The 24,428-nt window shown below is 39.4% G+C and overlaps 1 protein-coding gene across 1 annotated transcript in view; it reads left to right on the forward strand.

Annotated features, from left to right (window-relative positions):
- The first annotated feature begins 16,400 nt into the window (after positions 1-16,400).
- Positions 16,401-24,428, forward strand: part of LOC142161052 (solute carrier family 2, facilitated glucose transporter member 9-like) — a 37,767-nt gene continuing 29,739 nt past the window's right edge. The window contains exons 1-3 of the mRNA XM_075216273.1: positions 16,401-16,653; positions 21,356-21,454; positions 23,578-23,738. Coding sequence (XP_075072374.1) covers positions 16,609-16,653; positions 21,356-21,454; positions 23,578-23,738 — 305 coding nt within the window. The 5' untranslated portion in view covers positions 16,401-16,608. The remainder of the gene's footprint in view (positions 16,654-21,355; positions 21,455-23,577; positions 23,739-24,428) is intronic.

Below are 24,428 nucleotides of genomic sequence, written 5' to 3' on the forward strand. Positions count from 1 at the left end.
AAACAAAGATTTGTCAAATGATGGACAACAAAAATAATAGATATGTATGTTACCGTGATGTATGCCTTGTTCCAATGCATGGAGATATACTTGATGACCCCCCATGAGTTTGGTGTTGATGGGGGTAAACCTATGTGTGTGCAAGCAACATTAAATAGGATTTGTCATGCTAAAAATCAGCACTGTAATACTGAACAGTTGTATTCACAAATGTGTGTATTGAATATTGGATGTGATTCTTTTGTCATGTGTTTCTATACCAATTTCTCTTCAAAGATCAAGCACTGGTTTTCTTCAAAACCCTATTACCAACCGTATCTCTAAAGTGTTTTGTAGACTTGTGACTGAGGGTTTATGCAAAGTTCATTTTAACTAGTTGTGAAGGGTACCACATGTTACATATCCTCTGTCAAGGTTTGCGTTAGTCCTTTTTCCCTCTGATGCACATGAACTCATACCTTTGCAAACTTCTGCTTCCATAAGCAGTAAATGTGTACAATAGTTATTCTCTGTTACAAGGTCTAAAAAGGTCTATTTTTCTGCTTTTAGTCTTTGGAAAAGCAAATTACATTTAATTTTTTTTTTAACTTATGTTCCATTGATTGATATGGACATATCACACACTGGAAATTAGATAGCAGAGAACATTTATATTGCAACCTGGATAATGATAAAATGCAAACTATTTAATTGCAATGTAATTCAACCCATATCCTCTTTGCACAACATTGATGACGATAATATATCTGCATTCAGAGACTGTATGATGTAGGATTTGCAATTGTATTTTGTTTGCCCATTGCACTATTATGTATTAACAATGCCTTATAATATTTTACAAAAAAGGTCAAAGGTAGATTAATCTCTCTCCATTCCCTGAATTTTTGGAAACAAATGATTGAAATCTGTGACTGTTCGTGTGATGTGTAGTAACTGCTGTTCACTTGTGATAGGGTCATGGTATTTTTTTCCCACTGTTCAACTGGAAATTTAAATATGATAATAAACTGAACTAATTGAATGGTGTTTCATTATTCACGTATGTTTGATTTTTATTTTACAAAATAACATTTTTATATTAAGTCATGTTTTGGAGAGATAGATATATATATAGATATATATATAGATATATATATATATATATAGATAGATAGATAGATAGATAGATAGATAGATAGATACAGAAATACATACAGAAAGAGAGGATAAAAAATTAAAAATAAACCCTTTAAGGGTACAGCATGTGTAGACATGGCAAATATATCCTGGGTACCAGGGTGGATGGTATAGTTACTGCTCATCACAGGGTCACAACTTTAGCAGCGCCGTACACTTTGAGTAACTATTGAGCTTGAGCAATTAATTTCTCCATCCTTATTACTTCATAGCAATCAATACCTCCTAATCCATCCATCACAGACCAGGGGCAGCAGACTGCCGGTGATGGGGAGTTACAGCTTTGCTGCTGCCAAAAAGTAAAATGACATTGGCAGTCCCAGCTGACTGGGGACAATCTGACTCTAATACAGAGACTGGCGACGTTCTCCCTACCTTACAATGATGAATAAAAGCCCCGAAGCTGACTGTAAGCTCACCATACCGCTCTATTATGGGGGTAATCATACATTACAGAGGATAGTGTAAGAAATGGTTATGGAAGAATGCATAATTTAGTCAATAATTAATTGGTTAATAAGAACCTTCTGCATTTAATAATTAAAAAACAAATTGTCATTTTGAAATGATAATTTTACCAGTTAATTTGCAGCTATATTTTACTCTGTATTTGCCAGAGAAGCTTTAAACAGTTTTCCCTGTAGAACTTACAATTCAATTGGAGTATTTGACACATGGGGAGAGAGAACTGTGCCGAAACAGGGTCTGTTGTAAAGTACTTCTTGGGGCAGATTCAATTCTGAGTTTTTATTAAAATCTCGACTCCTTTTCCCTCATGTCCCATAGAGAAGCGAGGGGGAAATGAGCGGAGATTTCTGTACCATATTAGCAGGCAATGTCCGTCCGCACGTTGCAGCTAATTGAATCTGCCCTATATGGACATAAATGTTCCCACATTTATGCTTTTTGCATTTATACACCAAGTACCCACTTATAGCTGTATATGGTTGATGAATGGCCCTTCACATTTGTTTCTATGTAGTTAATTCTTTACTATTATGATATTCTGTTATTTTGAGTTACATTTACAAGGCTTTGCTGTATCTGTAGCATCCCAGTTACATAACCTGATCTTTATATGGCAATGTAACCCAATAAAAGGATATATGTACATTGTTTTCCAGTGCCTGAAATAAAAATAAATGGACTACATGTACTTAACTCTGAATCGTCAATGAATCCCAGATGAACTGCCTTTAAGCAGCACATGCGGTAATTGCAGCAGAGTCATGACATGCTTGTATGTTGTGTAATTACCTGATACTGCTCCCCATCCAACGCTTCAAGTCTGCTATATGCATCCCAAATACAGCTTCTATCTTTATTCTTCATTTACTGTAAGAACCATATGACTTCCTGAGTACACACAGATGTCTAACACTGTCACTAGTGGTGGTTTTGTTCTATAAATAAAGGTAAGCTGTCATAAAGTTTAAGTCATTTATGCAGGTGGTTTTACTGTAATAGTAAAATCCCTGATGATTGTGACTGCTCGGCTATGTTTCCACATATTCCTCCTATTACTATGTTAATGTTTTGACTTTCTTACAATTTTAGTACAGAAATTTAGAGGAAAGCGGGATGACAAATGTATAGGATTTTAAGCCAAAACATATCAATAGTTTTTTTTGTCCACTGACTATACACTGCTGCAATTTTTAGGACTTTGTGAAAGTTGTGAGGGTAATAAAGTGTCTTGTTATCGCAGCGGATCTGGTAAAATTTCTCTCTGCTAGTGGATCCACAGCCAAGTTCTAGTGACCATATGGTAAATCTAAAGATATAGATTATAAAATGTGGTACCGTAATGTTTAGTCCCTGGCCCTTTATATTATATCCTGCCTCATACTCACACACTGTCATTATGCATTTTCTACAACCCACAACTATCTTGCTCTGCAGTGACCTTTGTGATACAGCCTCATCTTACAATATGAAGTGCAGCAACATTTTATGATCAATATAAAATGCAGATGCACATATGGCAAATAGCCAGTGTCTGACTGGGGCATGAAGGGCCCACCGGGGGACTGCAATGCTAGGGGCCCCACCAGAGGGGGTGTGGCCAGCCATCAGAGGCAAGACCAGACACTAGAAGTGAAGTGGTCAGTCCACGAAGGGCAGCTAGCACCATAGTGTGTGTATATAAAGAGTACACAGTCTTGACCTGGCCCTTAGATTGGGCAGAACAGTCACCAAAAATCGGGATTGTCCTACTAGACTCAGAACATTTGACAGGCTGTCCTACCTGTTCTTGTTAGAGATGCTCAGGCTTGGATCCCCTAAGTTCGGGTGTGTTCGGTTTCCGAGTACCGAGACGAGTCGGCTCTATACTTTTCGTGCTTTTTCAGATTCCAAAACGAGGCAAAACGTAATTGTGACGTCGGATCTTGTCAGATTTGGAATCTATAAATGCCGCCCTCCACAGCGATCTAGCGCCATTTGAGAGAGGGATACAGAAGGGGTAATCATAGAGTCTAGAGCAGTTGGGCAGGCAAAGTTAGAGAATTGAAAGAAGAGGGTGGTAGCAGTGTTAAAGAAAGTAATCGATGACATTCAGGAGAGCTCCATAGCTCCTGTGTTAAATCTCATTGCAGAAAAATTCAAATAATAGTGCTTACAGGGTTGATGCAATTCTGCAGTCCAATTCTACTGTGTTATATAGGTAATACACAGAAAGGAGAGCTGCGTTTCTAATTGTCATTGCTGAAATACAAATACTAGTCCTTGCTTGGTTTTCTTCTGAATTTGCACCAAAAAGTGTAGGGTGGTATATACACCCAAAGACACGAGCTGCATTGCTCCATTGCTAATTGTCATTGCTGAAATGCATATACTAGTCCTTGCAGGCTTTTCTTCTGAATTTGTACAAAACGTGTACAGTGTTATCAAAATGGATTCACAGCAGTACACAGAAGAGCAGGAGCACCAAGCAGCTGCTGCCACCAGTCATGATTATTGCAATCCCTGTACGTCATCTGTTAAAGCCTATGTAAAAGTACATAGTGTATTTAAGTCAGGCAAACAAAAATATAAAAAAAACACCTTTTACCTTGGTCAAGAAAAAAAAAAGTGTAATCCAGGCAAAGTCATCGGCAGTAAAAAATAAAATTGCCAACATGTCATTCTACACACGCACTGGCAAAGAAAGAATGAGGCCTTTGCCTTTCTCTGAGTGCGAGATCTGAAACTGTTACTGAGACATCTTTTTGTAAGGTCAGTTGTAACCAAGCAAGATCTTGTCATTCGGACTGCAAAGTGGTGTCCAAATACTTTTACATGTAAAAGCTGAGCTGGAAGAAAACAGTAAGGCATTAGAGGAAAATGTATGTTCAGATTCAGAAATAACATCAATCCCTGAGGAGAGTCTATCCACGGGTGCTATGTGTAATCATAACCATTCTGATAGTGTACCCATAAAGAAGGCCCCTTTCAGCATTTCTGCTGATGTGTGCCTGAACAGCCTGAGTGTAGCCGGTGATACACAAATTGAGGATGCCAGTTTGGAATTGCAACAGGATGAGGGGGATATTTGTGTAGCCAACGAGGGGCCTACTGGGGGATACCCAGCCCCCTGGCAGCCCAGTCTGTCCCTGCAACTCTCCCAGATACAATTCAGACCACAGTTGGTACTCTCTTCCCACTATACTACTTTGCTCCCAGTATATAACTTATTTAAAACAAATGTTACTTTTGGCAATGATACGGATACGCTTTCCTCTATGGATCTCCAACACTGAATACCAATTACTTTTCAGAATTCACCAGTGGAGAGACAGCCAGCATCACTACCAATGACAGTGCTGGCTGCTTCACTTGTCCTGGATCATGCAGCAATTTCAATCTGAATGTATTTTTGAACCACTGTGCTAGAGTAGGACTAGAAATCATAGAACAATTCTAATGCTGTCTTCTAATGTGCAGCCTTTACATAAAGGTGTTAAGTTACAACAAGCAAATACAGCGTGTAGCATTCCTCCCACATTGTAAGCCCTAGAAGTTCCCTCTAAGTGACAGATTGTAGACCATTGTAAAGGTAAGGCTGTAACAATCAGGTCTCTGTTTTGATTGTGTTATGCTTTGCTGTGATGAGTGTAAAAGACATTTTAGTTACTGTGTGATGATAGGTGTAGATGGAAAGGTAGCTCCGTATTACCTCCAGCCTAATGCAGAGCATACCTACTGGCCAGATAGGAACTTAAATGTTTCGTGAGCAGTCTGTTAACGTCTCTGTATGTTCCATTTGGAAACAGTGAGCTGTGGACATGCCACCTCCTGAGATTACCATAACCATACCAGTTCTTTGGGTGTCTCTACCACCTGTCACCGCCCTGAAACAGTCATTATTTGCTAGTAGCACATTCGAAAACGGTCTCCTCCAATATAACACCGCAGTATATTCTACACCACCCCCTTCTCTTCCACAGTAGTGCTGGATTGGACCCAGGACAACGTATATCTCTGTCTGGTGGTTATATACACCAGTCAGACTCTGCTTATCGTATACAGAAGAAGGCTTGGAGACACTGGGGCTGACAGGTACACGTATCCGTTATGTGGATAAGTCTATTAAACTTACATTTTTTTCCAATATCTGAGGAAAAATACAATTTACATGACCATCACCCTATTTTTATTGATACCCCCAAAATGAGACTACTGCGGCCTATTTCTGGTAGATAATCTGAATACAGCTCCCAATACAGAATAACCCACACATCATGAAATCTTAGATGCATATAGGAATATATTAGAAAGCCACAATTTGGGTTCCTCGAGTATGTTGGAAATGTAATCTAGAAAATATCAGTGACTTTTATGGGATAAATTTGTTATGTTTAAGAACAGAAGCGTACAATAGATAATGTATAGAAATGATATGGGACAGACACTTCAGGGCTGATTTAAAGTTGAGTGCACATCAATTTTTCTAGCGTAAATATATGCATTTCTATACTGCACGTATGTATTAAAATGTGTCCGTATCATAATTTGCATGATCATCTTGCACATTCTGCAAGTCCCTGACGTTCGGGGGCTTTGCAGGGCAAATTTAAACCGGTAATGTCGTTACAGGCAAGGCTTGCCTGTAAAGACATTGCTGTTTTAAATCTGCCCTGCAAAGTCGCGGCGACTTGTAGAATGTGCAGATTGATCCATTTAACCCCAGGTGTGTGATACTCAAACGAATGAGCCATTAGGGCAGCTTAGTAATAACTAAACACATGGGAAACTCCCAATTGGCCCTCTCTATGGACCTTGGTAATTAAGCTACACTGGATAAGGGTCTGTTTGCGTTTCCAAATCTAATTGTAACATGTCTCATGCTGAACATAGGAATGTATTAGAAGTGTTGTAGACATTGGAACAGGCAACACCTGGAAAAAGAGTTTAGCAAGTGCCAATGTTTAGAAGCCGTCTTTGTTGTTCAATGTGTTGACTAACACTACAAAGAAAAATCCTCACTTTGTTTGTTATATGGAATTCTTACCATGTACTATATTCTCCGCTAAGCTTTAGTTAACCTGAAATGGTGTATTTAAAACGCGAACATAGTACACTATTACATCCAGGACATGATGTAGTGCACCAATGTCTGCGAAGATGCTATTAGCAGGGTGGACCAGCTCAGCAGCGCAGTATCCCTGGACAATAGTTTACAATATTGACAACTACAATATTAGCGTAAGGAATACAAATGAGGGATTACTCTGTCAAAGTGCATAAACTGAACCTCTTGCCATTGGTAAGCAGTCTTATTTTTCTTTGAGAACTTCTAAAGAGCTATAGAGTAGTGGATTTAGCCTGAGTTACTGCTGAACCAGAAAACTGAGAATTGTTAGTTACGTTAGGAATGTGTATTAGCGGTTCCTTGCTGCTTATTCGTCAGCCAAGGGACTCTTGTGAACAGCAGGCGAGAGAGAAAGCAACTTTGTCAAACTCCTGGTATTAACAGGAATGTTGCAGATACATGCCCTCCCATTATCCGTTGTAACACAAAAAAATAAAAGGACCAATTGCAAAAAATTTTCAAGAATGTGGGATAACTAAAGGTTACTAATGCTTTGCATATGTCCATGGAGAGGGGCATTGCGGACTCTTGCAGATGATGAACTGCAGAGATAAGTTTGACTATTTTTCACAATGCAAGTGATGTGCATTTGCTTAGCAAAACCATTCTGTCCTCTACTGAGGATACAACACCCAGCCAAGCTGCATGTGCCTCAGAAAAAAAAAATATGTGGTCTGTATTTAACAAACTGACTAGACTATAATTTTCACACCACCGTCTTAAGTTTAGGAATAGTTGTGATATGATCGAAGTAAGTTTTGTGGTAATGCAGCACACAAGGTTTGGCCTAGATCTCAAATGATCAGGGAAATGTTATTGACCGAATTTTACAAAATATGAGTAACCAAGCCCATTAATACTTATGACACTAGAGGGCTCCAATAACTGCTAAGACCTCAGCTTTGTAAAGTAGTTTGTTTAGGTATTTATTATGGACCTGTGAGGATTGCTAAGCCTAGAATAATTATGCTTACCGATCTTGGCTATGGCTTTTATAGGAGGGTTAGGAGAGGATTGTATAAATCGGAGCAGAATTATTATTATAATTACTATTATCGTAGATTTTTAAGGTACCAAAGTGCTCTGCAGCACTGTACAGTAGGGAAAATAAATGCAGAACTGAAAACATGGTATGGAGGGCCTTACACGTTAAAAAGCTTACATTCTAACTGAAAAAGGACAAAGGTGAAACAAGAGGAGAGAGTGTGGCTTAAAGTGGAGATTGCAACAGTTGTCAGTATTATCACTGGGGATAAGGTAAGCTCTAAAAAAAAAAAAAAAAAAAAAGGTTTTCAGAGAGCATCTAAAGATTTGACAGGTGTGGGATAACCTGATTATGTGTTGTAGGGAAGTCCAGTGGGGAGCAGCACAGGAGAAGTATTGTAGGCGGGAGTGGGAGGTGGTTACCAGAGATGAGACAAGGCGCAGGGCTTTGTAGGTAAGAGTGAGTAATTTGAATTTGATTCTGGAGGACTGGGAGCCAGTGTAGGGATTTACAAAGTGGTGCCACACGTGGAGCAGTGAGAGAGGAAGATCCGTCTTGTAGTAGTATTTAGAATGGATTGAAATGGGGATATATGGGTGTCAGGAATGCCAGATCGCAGGAGGTTGCAGTAGTGAAGACGGGAGATGATGAGAGAATGGATAAGAGTTTTTATAGCAATTTGGGTAAGGAAAGGGTGAGTTCTGGCCATATTTCTAAAGCGGAGTCGACAGGACTGGGAAAGAGTCTGGATTCAAGGAATAAAGTCAAGTCTGACACCAAGGCAACGGGCTTGGGAGACTGAGGAAACTGTGGTCTTATTGATAGGAAGATTTGAGGGCAGGTGGTGACTCTGCCAGGAGAGAAGATAATAAGCCCTGGTTTGGACAGATTGAGATTTAGGTAGCGTTGGGACCTTCATGTGGAGATAGTTGGTTACATGAGAGAGTACAGAAGGGGAGAGGTCAGGGGAAGAGATATAGATTTGTGTGTCATCAGCATAGAGGAGGTACTGGAGGCCGAATGAAAAATTATTTCCCCAAGGTGTTTACAGTGAAAAAAGTAAAGGGCCAAGAACAGAGCCTTGTAGGAGTTGAGTAGGATCTGCCAGAGGTAGAACCCCTAAAGGAGCTGTTCAAGAGGTAGGAATTGAACCAGGAAAGAACTGTGTCACGGAGGCCAATGGCGTGAAGGGTGTGTAGGAGAAGAGGGTGCATCTGTCAGAGTGACGTGGGTTAGAAGACTGGGTGGATATTAGAGATTTGAAGTATCATCATCATCATTTATTTATATAGCGCCAACATATTCCGTAGCGCTTTTCAATTGGTATGTTTGAAGTATGTTTTGTTTATTTAGAAAGTGTGAAGAATAAGTTGGCAAAACTTGAAATGGAGCAGTAGCAAGGAAAGACATGGTCTAGCGTATATCCATCACAGTACGAGGGAGATGAGGTCCACTGGGAGAGACCAACGGAGGAAGCGTGAAAAGTTTAGTGGCAGAAGATACAGTGGGATTATCAATGGGAATGTTGAAGTTGCTTGGTATGAGAGTAGGCTGGTCAAAAGATAAGAAATAAGTTAGCCAGGCCACAAAGTTTACAAGGAATTGTGATAATGGACCCTGTACTTTTCTGCAGTGAACCCTCTCTGTGTTAGTTGTACAATGTGTATAGAGGCCTCTTGGAACATCTGGTTTTCATACATTTTTCAATCTGACAACAGTTTTAATAAATGACCCCCAAACCTGTACCTGTGTGAAAATACTAGGGGTAATATTGACCTATTTTGTTTTCCAACTGACTGGTTTGTCAGAAAGCAACTTTATGCATCAGCCTGACTTCCCTGGTACCTAAGTGGGTATGAGGTTACCTAAGCAATTAGTGGGTAATGTAAGGGGAGTTTTGGCAAACACACAGGATTATGTCACTTTAGATAAACAAATACGAGTGGGTCACTGCAAAAAAACTAGCATACAACCCTAAAAGGAGCTATAGTCATTGTTCTTGGGTAGCGCTGTTCCAGCTGATTTGCACCTTTACCAGCAAGGTGAGGACCAGTTTAAATGTCTCCCCCACTTAGGGTGGGCTCACAAATACACAGAGGCTTTCATGAGCGGAGTAACAACACAATCTTTAGAACAGCCTAAGAGGAGCTACTACCTCTAGTCAGACTGTCCAGGACAGAGAGGTAAACTGCTGGGGTAATACGATTACTAATACTAATACTGCCTAGTTCATACGGTGATATAGCTTCAGTAGGGTAGTCCTTAGATGACCCACCTAAACGAGAATGGGGTCTGCTCACTGGAGGGGCTGATCACACACAATTCCCTGCCTGTACTCCAGCTCGGATCATTAAGATTGTGGAAGTAAAGGGGAGGGGAGATTTGTTGCTGAGTTATGACTACTACCTATATGGCACGTGGTAGGGGGTATTAACCCTTTGTTGTCTGTACAGGAAAGGTAAATCAGTCATGTTTTTAAGTATGGTACGGAAATAAGATGCACGTGTTCCGTGAATATTTCAATACTCTTTGTCACAAGGGTGAAGTATATATATATGTGTGTGTATATATATATATATATATATCTATCAAATGAAATGACCAAAGTGGTACGTAAGGGGGTAGGTAGTGATGAAGAAAGTATTTTAACAGGTAACTCCATTTTAAAATGGAGCTGATGGGACATACACTACTTACTAAACAAATTACAAGCTGAAAGAACAAAGGAAATGACTTGGGGAAAATAAGTTTTGTCCAGCTGTCATGTTAAATATATAACATTTATATCTGTACCCCAGAGGTCTAACTACATATTGTGATAGAGAATTGTACCAGGAATTTTAGTGATGTCAAAGGCTATAAATGCTTCACATACGTAAGACACATAACTAGCAGCCTTTGTTAGTCTGAATAATACTGATTTTATACAGACTGACCAATGGTTTTGCCAAAAAAACTATCTTGCATAAGACCAATTTTTGTGCACAACAGAGAGTGCATTAGCTGTGTGACCCCAGTATCTAAGGGGATCAGGATTTTCCAATGTAAGTTCAATGTTTCTTAAGCTGTACTTAATAATTTAATGTTTTAGCCTAATGTTGTGGTCCCAACTTTTCTTCTGCTGTGGGTCCCTTCATTGTAACCCCAGCTCTAAACTTACAATTGTCCTGGCATCCTGGTAAAAAGTGAAATGTCATGAGCAAACACAAAAGTATGGTGGCTTGATTCACTTGCATATTTATGGCAAAACAATGCTTGGAATGCACTAGGTCATAGGCACATTTTAGCACACAGTATTGTGCCTACAGAGGTACAACACAATAAAGGTAGATCAGAGTCCCTGATATTTACATGAGCAAAAAATGGAATTGTGTGGATGACTTTGAAGCCTTTATTTCATGTACATGAGTCAGAGTTTTCTCAGTACACAATAAACTAGCTCCCAAAGTGTGTGCCGCGGCTCCCAAGGGTGCCGTGGCCAATAGGAGAGAAAACCCCCCAAAAACGTACCAATTGAATTGGTAAGACAGAGTCAATAGAAGAAAGAAGGTCAAGTATGGTAAGTTAAGAAACAGAAGTGAATGGTGATAGGAAACAGCAAAAGAATGAAGGAGGGAGCAGAGTGAGGATGCAGAGGGGGCAGAGTGTGTGGAGATGATGGAGGGCACAGAGTGAGTTAGCTGTAAATTGTTCCTTGACAGAAATATAATTGAAAAAAAATATATAAAATTTTTTATTTTCCCTTGGATTAGTGTGTATTATTTTTGCATACAACTAAATAAGTATTTCTGTCCACCTAAATACATATGTTTTTTTGACCCAACTACTATAAAACAGGACTGCTCAGTAATTATTTTGGAGGGGAGCCTTGAAAAAAATATGGAGACTCTAAGGGTGCCGCGAACTGCAAAAATTTGGGAATCACTGGACTAGCTTATTATACTTAACAAACAAGTGGTCATAACTTAGTTGTGAAAGTCCCAAATAAACTCAAGTAAGCAGGTCCGTGTACCACACAGGTCAGTATATCGGCGACGCGTTTCGTTCTCTCTTTGAGGACTTTTTCACAGCCATCAGCCACAGCCACTTTAAGAATGTATAACAGGATAATGGAAGTGAGCTTTAGCAAACACAAGCGATAGGTAAAACAATGAATTATCTACTTGATTTACTTTAGTCACACTTGGTTTCAAGTTAATATCCTGAACATACATTACCCAGTCCTAGCCATGGGCGGAACTAAGCACCTACTAATATTCTGAATATAAATGTATAGACACAGCTAGCCACTTCCCTTAACTGTCTAGGCCATACCCCCATCCTCATAACCACACTACCCATTCATCTGATCAGGCTGGAGACTCACCTTGTCCATATCCCAAAGAACTAGCCAGGATGGCTTTGTCTGTGATAAAACATGGTGGAGAGCATATGACCACTAAGGGACACACAAATGAAGCAATACAAAAGTGGAAGTTGCTCAATCAATTTATAGGTTCATAGCAGGTGCTTGAAAGGGGCGGGGTTATCTAGAAAGGGAGATATGCAGAGGAAAATCCCCCACCACACTGTTATGACCAGTAAAATCAACCAATAAAAAAAAAAAAACACAAACCAGTGAAAACACAGAAATGCAAAGCCCAACACAAGGAGAGGATAAAAGAAACATGTCTGATTTGGGGAGCAGAATAAAGTATTTTTAAATAGCTGTTGTGTGTTATATTGTTATTAGGCACTGGTACATCTAACCCATTGTATTATTCTTGTGAACTTAACATAAGCCAATTTTCTCTAGTCCTTACCTTGTCCACATTATTTCTAGTTGTCCAACTCAAAAAACACTCAGTGGATACTTTATTAGGTACACCTTTCTAGTACTGGGTTGGACATGCCAGAACAGCCTGAATTATTTGTGACATGAATTCAACAAGGATGCTGGAAACATCCCTTAGAGCAGGCCTGTCCAACCTGCGGCCCTCCAGATGTTGTGAAACTACAAGTCCCAACATGCCCTTCCAGCTATCAGCAGGTTGTCTACTGGCAAAGCATGCTGGGGCTTGTAGTTTCACAACACCTGGAGGGCCGCAGGTTGGACAGGCCTGCCTTAGAGAGTCTGGTCCATAGTGACATGATTGCATCACACAGTTTCTGCAGATTTGTCAGCTGCATATTCATGAGGCAAATCTCCCATTCACCACACCCCAAAGATGCTCCATTGGATAGAGATATGGTGACTGTGGAGGCCATTAGAGTACATAGAACGTATTGTCATGTTCATGGAACCATCTTGAGATGATGTGGGGTTTGTGACATGGAGCATTACACTACTGGAAGTAACCATTACAAGAGGGGTGCACTGTGGTCCTAAAGAGATACACAGGGTCAGCAACAATACTCAAGTAGGCTGTGGCATTAAGGGGCCTAATATGTGCCAAGAAAACATTCCCCAAACCATTACACCACCACCACCAATCTGCACCCTTGACACAAGATAGGATGGATCAATGGAATCATGTTTTCTAAATCAAATACTGACCATATCATCTGCATGTCGCAGCAGAAATTGTGTCAGACCAGGCAATGTTTTCCCCATATTTAACTGTCTAATTTTGAAGAACCTTTGTGCACTGTAGCCTTAGTTTCCTGTTCTTGTCTGACAGGAGTGGAAACTGGTATAGTCCAAAGTTGTAAGAATTCTAGGATGGACATTATCTTACTATACCTACTGCAAGTGATGACATTTGCATTTTTACCCAGAAGTCATTGTATTTCCCATCAGTTTTTTTAGAACCATATCCCATAACTCGTTTATACAAAGCTTCATTGTGATGGCAAAACTGGAACATTTTTTTGGGAGAGACAAACAGAGAGAGATTCTCTAAGTACCACCCTGCACGGCGATCTAGCGCCATTTCACAGAGGGACACAGATGAGGTAGCACGGTTCTTGGCAGTCTCTAGTGCAGTTGGTCAGTGTCAGAGGTAGAAAAGAAAGAGGAGGGGCAGCAGGGTTCTTTAAAGTCTCCAGTGACATTCAGGAGAGCGCCATTGCTCCATTGCTAATTGTCATTGCTAAAATAGAAATAATAGGGCTGGCAGGCTTGGTCTTCTAAATCTGCAGTCACATTGTATTGTGTTATATAGCTCACACACAAACAGGAGAGCTTCATTGCTCCATTGCTAATTGTCATTGCTGAAATAGAAATAATAGGGCTGGCAGTGTTCTTCAAAATCTGCAGTAACATTCTACTCTGCCATAGCTCATACAGAAACAGGAGGGGTGGCAATGTCCTTGTCACTGTCCAGTCTTCAGTCACATTGCTCTTGTCACTCTCAGTCTTGATGATACTAATCCCTCTACCTCATATGCTAAAGACTATGTTCAAGTGCATAGATGTTTAAGTCAGGGAAACCAAAATGTAACTAAAAAGCTTGTACCTTTTTAAAGAAAAAAACACCTCTCTAATAAAGGTGAAAGTTTACTGTAGAAAAACATAATTGCCAACATGCAATTCTACCCAAAATATTACAAAGCATATCAGCATCAGCTTGCTCCCTTCTCCCAGCACCTGCAATCTACACCGTCATCATATTCACCTACATCATTGTGTACATCATCCTCAAACAATACTAATTCATCCACTTTGGAATCCACCATCACAGAAGTCTGTGTATTTTGATGTAATTGCCGGTAATGGCCTTCCTCGTGGAATTTGTAGCTCATTTTACGGAAGAGCTGTCACGATTTTTGGGCAATTCTTTTAGACCAGACCAAATGTCAAAATGTTGTGCACACTCATCTGCATCACCATTGGGTGGCTTGGGAAAGCTAAGTTTTTTCCTAGCAGCAATTTCCAGAGAAACTGAAGGAGGAGACGTCCTTGTGTCATGTACCACTTGAGCTGTCAGCTTGCTGACCAGGAGCTCATTGCATCTACAAGTCCAACATAATTAGCAGACTTGCTTTGTTACATTTCTCCTTCAATTTCTCTTGCTGCTCTTCAAAAAGTCTAATCAGGGGAATCACTGGACTCAAGCTAACAGTGTCTGCACTCTCTTCACAGGTGACTACTTTGAGTGGTTTCAGCACCTTGCACAACACGGAAAGTATTCTCCACTGCACTGGACTAAAGTACATTCCCCCTAAATTCTATTCTTCTTGCAGCTGCTGCATTCTCCTACATGCTGTTGCAGAATCCTGAAAATGACCCTAAATATTTCAGGACACAGACAGCATTGCCTGCATGTCATTGTCATTTTTTAAAAAGTTCTGTATGATCAAGTTGATTGTGTGAGCAAAACAGGGAATGCGATAGAATTTCCCCCCCGCTGTACTGCTCTAATAATATTGGTGGCGTTATCAGAAATCACATATCCTCAGAATAGTCCACGCAGGATAAGCCATGTTGCAATGACATCCCTTAGTTTTTCACACACAGCAGCAATTAATAGCAGCTTACCACGGATTGTGGAACAGGTAACAATAGTCAGTAATGCAAGCTGATTGGATGCTCAGAGCATTTACCACGAGTAGTGGAACAGATATGCAGAGATGAAGGAAATCCAATATACAGCAGCAATGAATAACCAGGAGTCAAAGGATTGCTTCCCATCAGATTGAGTGACCTGATGATCTGGCAAAGGTTGCTTGGGACAGGCAGGCTTATATAGGCCAGAAGCAGGTGTAAAGCTTCCAGCAATAACGAGGCAGGTAAGAGCAGTCTAAGTAGCACAGTGGCCGCTTTGGTGGGCAGTAATACTACAGGCAAGATACAATATATGCAAAAGGTCCAACAAGGTACCTGTAGACATAGGCTGCAGGATGCAAGTCCTGACACATAAGGGTGTGAGGGCCCAAGGACAATTTCATCTTGCACCACTTTTCTTTTCTGCCATTGCTGTGTGGCAATGTTTCCTAGATGTGCTATGAACTGCCGTGTGTTTGAGTCATTGCTCTGTCGCTTAGTATCCAGCCAGGTTGATGCAGTCTTTGTCTGAAAGTGTATGAAAATAATATTGTGACCTGTGAGGTGGTCAAAATTGACTGCAAATGACTTGAAATTAGTGTTATTGAGGTTAATAATAATGTAGGGAGAAAAGCAAAATCATGTGATTTTAGAAAAAAATAGGTATTTTAGAAACAAATAGGAATCCAAAACCAAAACACACAAGGGCGGTTTTACCAAAACTAAAACCAAAACACGAAGATAATCCAGATCCAAAACCAGAACACAGGGGTCAGTGAACATCTCTCTCTCTCATATATATATATATATATATATATATATATATATATATATACACATACACACACATACACATACATATGTAACCTGCTCACACACACACTGCAATCACAAAATATACATTTTACTGCTGCTTATCTTGTTTTTATGCCTATATTCATTATAGCTTAATAAAGTCACATACTCCGTTTATACTGATTTCTTTTGTTTGCATAGTAGCTTACATACATTTTATCAGTTGCATAAACATTTTTTATTTTTTTTTAGTTAAAAAGAAAGTCGTGTACTATGATGGCAGGTCAGAACATGTACAGTAACCCGTATGACACTCCCTGCATTGCACAGTGCAGCTACTAGTTTAAAAAGAAAAAAAACCTCTGACAAATTGATTCCCGTATCCTTTTTAAATAGAAAAAGCCAAATCATGTGAGCCTTGCCTTTCCCCACAGCTTTCCAATCAGATAAAGTCTGCTTACTAAAGAAGGGCTGAATACCATCTTCTTAATGGGCAGAGTAATCCAGTAGCCCACATAAACTTTACTTATTTATTGGCTTTGGGGCATTTTCAAAACAAAAGTTTTGCTTTTTGAAACAAGTCTACAAGTGATATTCACAAGTGCAGCACTGTAAATGGATAATAAGAAGAGAGACTTAACTGCGAAGCATATAGCTGGGGTAAGTCTTACAGAACAGAGCAGGGATTGTTGAGATTATTTATGAATGTGGCTGGGCTGGTCTGATTAATACAAATGTCTGAATGTGTTACAATCAGGATATGTCTGCTTTTTAGTCAAATGAAACTAATAGCAATGTGTGGGTCACGGGCTACTTTGTTTTTTATTTTTTGGTTTATCGTCTGTATATTAGATGAAAGAGATTGTGTTCTTATTGCTTTTGTAACCTGGAACTAAACTATATCCTGAGCAATTAGGTTGATACATTTTCTGCACCTGTTACTTATTTGGCCATGCGAAATGTCAGCACTCATCTACTAATGTGTTACTTTTAGATAGTGTTACCCTATTGCTATGTAAATCCAGGTGTACCTGACTTACACACGCTGTATTGGAATTGGTTCATATTGATACTTCTCCACAGCAGTTTTTATTATGCATTGTGAGTTAATTGTTATGCAGTGTTTAGGGCATGTGGGTCCAGGTTTACATGGCTGACTATAAACCTTAATGTAAAGGATATATTGGATTATAATCACCATTAGGACTGCAGAATGACTATTTTGTGTTTTCCATGGAAAGTAGGTTAAAATATAAAGACATTGGTTACAGTAACTGCAGCGTTAAGAATATGACTGTAAAGAGTTAAATAACTGTTCATGGTGAAACCATTTTAACCCTTACCACATCTCTGGATATAGACTGCACATCCACGCAACAATTTGCTGGATGCCATACGGTACAATAACGTTCTTATATAACATGCATGTGATGTGTAAAGAGGATGCAGCCTGTCTAGTGTGTAATAAAATTACTCCTCAGCCGACGGCTCAATGGGGATTATTTACAATTACTAGTGAAATTAGTAACCAGTCAGACATTTACTTTGATTGTCTACCTTAGATCACTAAGTCATAGAAAAGCTGATGTTGTTATCAGTGACTGCAGATTTGCCCTTTTTCACTTTGTTAGTAATTTACCCCCAGGAGATATTCGGCCTGATTCCTTAAGGAAAGTAAACAAAAAAAAAAAGAGTAACTTTTCACCTTGGCAAAACCATGCTGTATTGGACGGGGGAGGTAAATTTAAAATGTGATGGCAGATTTATAGTTGGGGGAGGGCATGTCCTAGATCAACTTTAAATTTCAGTGTAAAAATAAAGTTATCAAGTATTTGTGTGCTACATGAAAAAACAGCCAGTATTTAACTTATTTGCAAAACAATAAACTGATTTGCTCCCCTTGCATTGTAACATGGTTTTGTACATGAGACAAGAAACTCGCGGTCAATTGAATTCCCCCCTTACGTGTGTTTGTGTATGAATGACACTTTGTTACTGAATCCGAGCATATAACCATGTTGTGTATAATATAGGTGTCAGTGAAGCAAAACAATCCAAAAATCCGTGTACATTTTGCAAACAGAAAATGAGTATAAGGTATTTTGAGATTTGTAAACATTCCTTATAAAGAAATATTAAAGTATAAATCTCAAAGCATAAGGATAAATATCATAGAATTGCATTTAATATGGGCATAGGAATTGTATTAATCAATTGGTCAATATTGCAAAATAGAAATGTCCCATTCTACTCTATCACGGTTACTTACCTACACCCAATGGGCCTGATTCATTAAGGAAAGTTAAGTCAAAAATTGAGTAAGTACTCTCCTGGACAAAACCATGTTACAATGCAAGGGGTGCAAATTAGTGTTCTATTTTGCACATAAGATAAATACTGGCTGTTTTTTCATGAAGCACGCAAATAGCTTGTTTGTACACTGAAATTTAAAGTTGATATTTGTGTACTACATGAAAATACATGCAGTATTTAACTTCTATGCAAAATAGAAAACTAATTTGCACCCCTTGCATTGTAACCTGGTTTTGTCCAGGAGACTACTTAATGTTTTACTTAACTATCCTTAATGAATCAGGCCCAATATCTTTTGTGAAGAAAGATGTTTAGCCACATCACTGCCAACCCACGAGCCTACCGACTAGAGAGTAATAAACAGGGATTTATGTAAAGCTATAAGAGGTTTTTTTCTTCTGAAGGAGTAACTTTTGTCCAGCTTGGCTAATGCTGACCTGACCTTGACATTTTGTGTTGTCCACAATGAATGGAGCAGTACACATGCCGGTTCCCATGTTGTAAAGCAGCACATGTGCCCTGAGGGGACATCATGCTGATTCACTAAAGTTTAGACCAGTGTGAAGCTTAGAATATAACATTGCTATACTGTTACACAAACACCACTTTTAAAAAAAGTTACACAAGTTAGCACCAAACTGTTGGGTAATTTAGTGAGTACATAACTGGCATAAAACTTCTGTAGTCCTTGGTGTACATTCTAACGAGAATAATAAGATAGAGATGCGTGCGTCGCAAGGTTCCGTGTCAGGCCCATTCTGGTGCTTACAGGCTAGTTGGCGCTTGTTCAGGTTAGGAGTCTAGGATCCTCCAGGGGCGCACAGAGGATTGTCGGGGGGGGGGGGGGGGGGGTTTCTCCCCGCCGACCGAAAATAAATAAATAAACCACGAGAGAGCTCCGTTTCGCCAGCGCTGTCCTATACAGCAGCCGCGGCGCTTTCTAAGAAGCGTCTGCGGCGGTGCTGTATACAATACAGCATCGCCGCGGACGCTTCTTTGACAGCGCCGCGGCTGCTGTATAGGACAGTGGCCACTTAGTTAGCGCAGGGGGGGTTGCTAGAGACTCAGAACCCCCCCCTGTGTGCGCCACTGTCCTCCCCCACAAGATTGAAAAGAGGTGTGACCACACCTGTCTGCAGCCCAGTATAGAGCTCAGGAGAGGCCTTATACAGACAGGAGCGGAGGAGAGGACCAAGTTAGGACAGAGTGTGTGTCCTGCCAGTGGCAGGAGGCCTGTAAGGAGGGCCCATTGGAGAGAAGAGAGCCCATAAGACAGCCAAGTGAGGGGTTGTGGTGTGACTTGCAGGGAGGTCTGAGACAGGAAAGTTTCCTGTCCCAGTAGAGAGCGTGTCTGGCTGAGGAGGGAAACTCGACAGTATAAGGACTGTGTATTGTTGTGTTTTAAGCCACTAGAGCCAAAGTAGTAAGCGGTCTAACGGCCCAATTGATACAGAGGTGCACAGATGTGAGTCACACAATCACTCACTTCTACCCTCAAACTCCTCAACCTGCAAAAAACAGCTTGTGCTGGTCCTCACTATAACAGGGAAAGTGTGTGTGTGGGGAAAACCAGTGCAGGTTGAGAGACATGCCCATCCACCTAGAGCAGTGATGGCTAACCTGTGACACTCCAGGTGTTGTGAAACTACAAGCCCCAGCATGCTCTGCCAGCTATCAGCTAGTTATCTACTGTCAAAGCATGCTGGGGCTTGTAGTTTCACAACACCTGGAGTGTCACAGGTTAGCCATCACTGACCTAGAGACTACCAGCCCTGTGCTGAAAATTGCTGGGGCACTTCCTAGACATACGCTGTGCCAGCCACCTCCGTGGTCCCAGTACAATGGGCCAGTGTCCCTAGGACACCTGCCCGCTGCACCAAAGTGTATATACCAGTAAATAAAACACACAAGTTTTTAAAGTAAAATGTAATCGAATAACTCCCAGAACTCTTGTCCACTACTATATTATATAATAATATCTTCCATCTTTGTTCTATATCTCTTGTGATCCACTGGGAGGAAAAAACAAACACATAGTAGCAGATGCAACTGCTCGCTAAGATTGTTTGGCTGAATGATTGTGACTTGGGGTGACCGAGAGTCCCATAGAAAAGTAAAATGTTTCTTTGCCCACACTGTGGCATAGTCGGTCATTACCCTGGTTCCTAGATCATTATCAGATGTAATAGATGCACTAATATAATGCATCTAGATTAAAGTCATTGATTATTTTGCTGCCACTCTTTCACCACCAAAAAAAAAAAAAAAAACTATTGTGAAAGAAATAACCCTTCCAGAATATTGGGAGGGCATGCACAGATCGATGCTGGTATATAGACTCTTTTTATAATATACAAATGATATTAATAAATGTTCTGGCTCATAATATATGTCTAAATGATGATTTCTGATTCCATTGCTTATAATTGATGCATTATGATGTCATCACTTCTGCATTCATTAAGAAGCCATATGAATTATAATGAATAATGCAGTGCTTGCTGTAAATTATATGCAGTTGCTCACCTTGGTGTGACCTGTATAAACACACTTGCTGGCCATCTCATGGAATGCCTAGGTGACCTCTCATACCCTTATTTGATATATGGGACCCTTACAGTAAAGTTGCATTATCCCATATATTAGATCTAATGTACTATTTTGAATTGTTAGTAACTACTGCTCTTGGCAAGGTTACTGACATTTCTGTACATTTATTTATACTGTATATAACATTTTGTATGTCATTTATTGGTTTTACCTGATATACTACTAGCCTTTACTTTTGCTCATTCTTATGGTGTTTATTTTGTATATGCTGTATGTGAATTATATGCCCAATATTACTTTCTACTATTATACTGTGGTACTTTTTCTTATTGATGTATGAAAATGTTGCTAGATTTTTACTGCATGTCAGTAAATTGGTTGACTGTTGGCAACTATGATTGTATCTTTTTATCCATGTTTATATTGTGCATTGTTCTATACAATATGATCTAACGTCATCTTTTATTTAATATTATTAATATTATCGTTTTGTTCATAGCGCCTGACTTTTCCATTACTGGCAGTGTCCGTGCTCTCATCATTTGGGTCCTCTATGCTGTATGGCTACAACTTAGCAGTGGTCAACTCCCCTTCTGCGGTAAGAACACAGACTCCTGGGCTAACAAGCGAGTACAGATTTACTGGCGATGTGAAGGTTTCAAATAAAAATATTTTTGTTAATATTTATTCTAGGTGCCCGCACTTTTCTCATATCAGATAAGGGGCTAGATTTACTAAGCTGCGGGTTTGAAAAAGTGGAGATGTTGCCTATAGCAACCAATCAGATTCTAGCTTTCATTTATTTAGTACCTTCTACAAAATGACAGCTAAAATCTGATTGGTTGCTATAGGCAACATCCCCACTTTTTCAAACCCTCAGCTTAATAAATCTAGCCCAAGGTCTTAAAATTACTGCTATGTTTGTAGCATGCAGAAGATCTTAATGGAAAAATCTTTAATAAACCGGCCAGGTTTAAAAAAATGTTGTTGGTCGGTGCTTAAAACAATTGTTATGTGTGTGGGTGGATTGAACCATCATAATTAAGTAATCTCAATATATCCAGTTTGTATGTTTTAGATGTTTTTGTTAATATAAGTTATTCAAGGAAAATAATATTTGTGAAAATGTGCTAACAGAAACATTAATTTCTAAAGTGAACGCTGAGATAAGAGTGTGCAAACACTCGGAAAGTGTTTATAGGTGATTGGACTCTCACTTGTAAACATTTGATGCATCTAAACAACTAATCTTTACAGTGATTTTAGAACCACATAATTGGACTTTCATAACAGCTTAATAGTCCCAGTTTCGTAGACCTGTTTTAACGGGCTCAGATAGAGTCCAAATGAGCTGTGTTTACCCATTCCCACTTGGAATAGATATAATGGAATGGATTTAATATCAGCAGTGACAGTGTTGGCATATCAGAAGTGCCCTTTGGCAGAGTGGTGATTCATAGCTTGAGCACTGTCCAGGGATCATAGTACTTTTATTCCACCACTGAACAGTAAGAGTAAAAACGGATCATGTGGGAAAACTACGTGTACACTGACCACTAATTGGAGGCTTCCTCCAATGAAACCATGAATCATCATGGTGCGTTCTATCCACGGGTTCTCTTTGCTTGTATTGTAATTGCAATTGTAGTCACCACAAGCGATAACATTTCAATATTTACACATCAGTTCATAACTTTAAATTGCTACATCTCCTGGCAGTGGGAACAACATTCATTTAAAAATCAAGGAGATACCCACGGTGTATAAGCTTTGGGGAAAGGGCATTACATATTCCACTGCATTTTATTCTGCTCTGCCTGGAACATCTCCTACACACAGCAGAGTGGGGCCCCAGGGTGAAATTCTCCCAGTCTCTAGGTTAAAGAGCTTGGAATGCAGTGTTGTGGAATTGCAACATTCCAGGATTTGGGCTGTTCTGATTGGTTGGAGACAGACGAACAGAGTAATGATCATACTTGTTCTATAGTTTAGACTTACTCGTGATCTTCTTATGTGTGGAAGATAACTATGACCCCTTGACCATTCAGCCATGTGTTTCAATGCATGCTTGAAGGGATTGTAGAGAAATTGCCACCTATGTTAAAGTCGGGTTATTATCATATGTACTGGAAATCCATAATGTTTAACTATTTCTATAGCCATTTACTATTGAACTATAAATCTCTATGTATGTAATATATTTATTATTTAATGTTGGTGGCAACGACCTCCAGATACAATTGTATATCAATTGTTCCCCACACCTCTTGAATTGTAATCTCATTTGGGCAATCCATTCTCTTCTGTTTCATGACATTGTAAATTAATTATTTGTATCATTATTCTCTCAATATAAAGCATTGCACAATATGTTGGTGTCATAATTAAAAAAAAAAAATAACGTGTCATTGTGTAGTAGTATACTGGTACGTGGCATTAAAACATGTTTTGTTGTTCTTGTCCAGCAAAATAAAGTTACGTTTTGCATGGTTCATATACAGATTAGGGTGCTATGGTTTAAATGCTTGGCTTAATACATTACATGTTAACATATGGGAAATTGTTTGATCAAGTCATTGGCTATAGCAATTGCTCAACGTATGTAGTTTACATTGGTAGTTTAAATTGGTTTTATAACTAGTCATATACTAATAAGGATTTGGATGATATTAATTACATTATCAAGTAATGTTTAATAGCTTACGTTTTTCTATTTTCCAGTACATTAAAGCATTTTACAATGCCACCTGGTACCAGAGATATGGGCAGCCTCTTGAACAAAGTCCATTAACTATTTTATATTCCTTGACGGTGTCTGTGTTTGCAATGGGTGGATTGCTGGGATCTCTCTTTGTTGGTGTTCTGGTCTCCAGGTTTGGAAGGTAAGTACACAAACACTAGGGGGTAGATTAACAAAACTGCGGGTTTTAAAAAGTGGAGATGTTGCCTATAGCAACCAATTAGATTCTAGCTGTCATATTTATAGTGCGTTATTCAAAATGACAGCTAGATTCTGATTGGTTGCTATAGGCAACATCTCCACTTTTTCAAACCCGGAGTTTAGTAAATCTAGCCACAGATGTCCATCCTTTTTTAGTGTGTAACGTGTTATATGTTTCCAACACATTATGGAAAAAGGTAAATTCACAGGCATGTGTTGTATTACAAGGTATCCAAGTAAGACAGGCTGCCGTTAAACACTTTTTTTTCTTTATAACAATAGTAAGCTTTGCTTATGAGATTACTCAGTCTTAGCACATGTTGGTTGACATTCATAACATTTAAAATAAAGTTGTGATATACAAACGAGCCAAGGTGTTAAATTTGTCCTCTGTAGTTGAGCACACACTGGCCAGTCCTGCCATTTGGAGTAACCGCCAAGTGACAAGATCACTTTCCAATTTGACCAGAAACTTGGGTGGCTAAATTATACAGATTCGGCCATTTGGTGAGCAGACCAAGGTGGCTGGATCACTTGGACTCAGTAGTCTTAGGAAAATGACATTATATAGGCAACCGCATTTTATGGGCTTGTCGAATAATAATATAATTATATTTTTTTCTCCAATTAC

The sequence above is a fragment of the Mixophyes fleayi genome, chromosome 6 (assembly GCF_038048845.1).
Source record: "Mixophyes fleayi isolate aMixFle1 chromosome 6, aMixFle1.hap1, whole genome shotgun sequence".
Taxonomy (NCBI): domain Eukaryota; kingdom Metazoa; phylum Chordata; class Amphibia; order Anura; family Limnodynastidae; genus Mixophyes; species Mixophyes fleayi.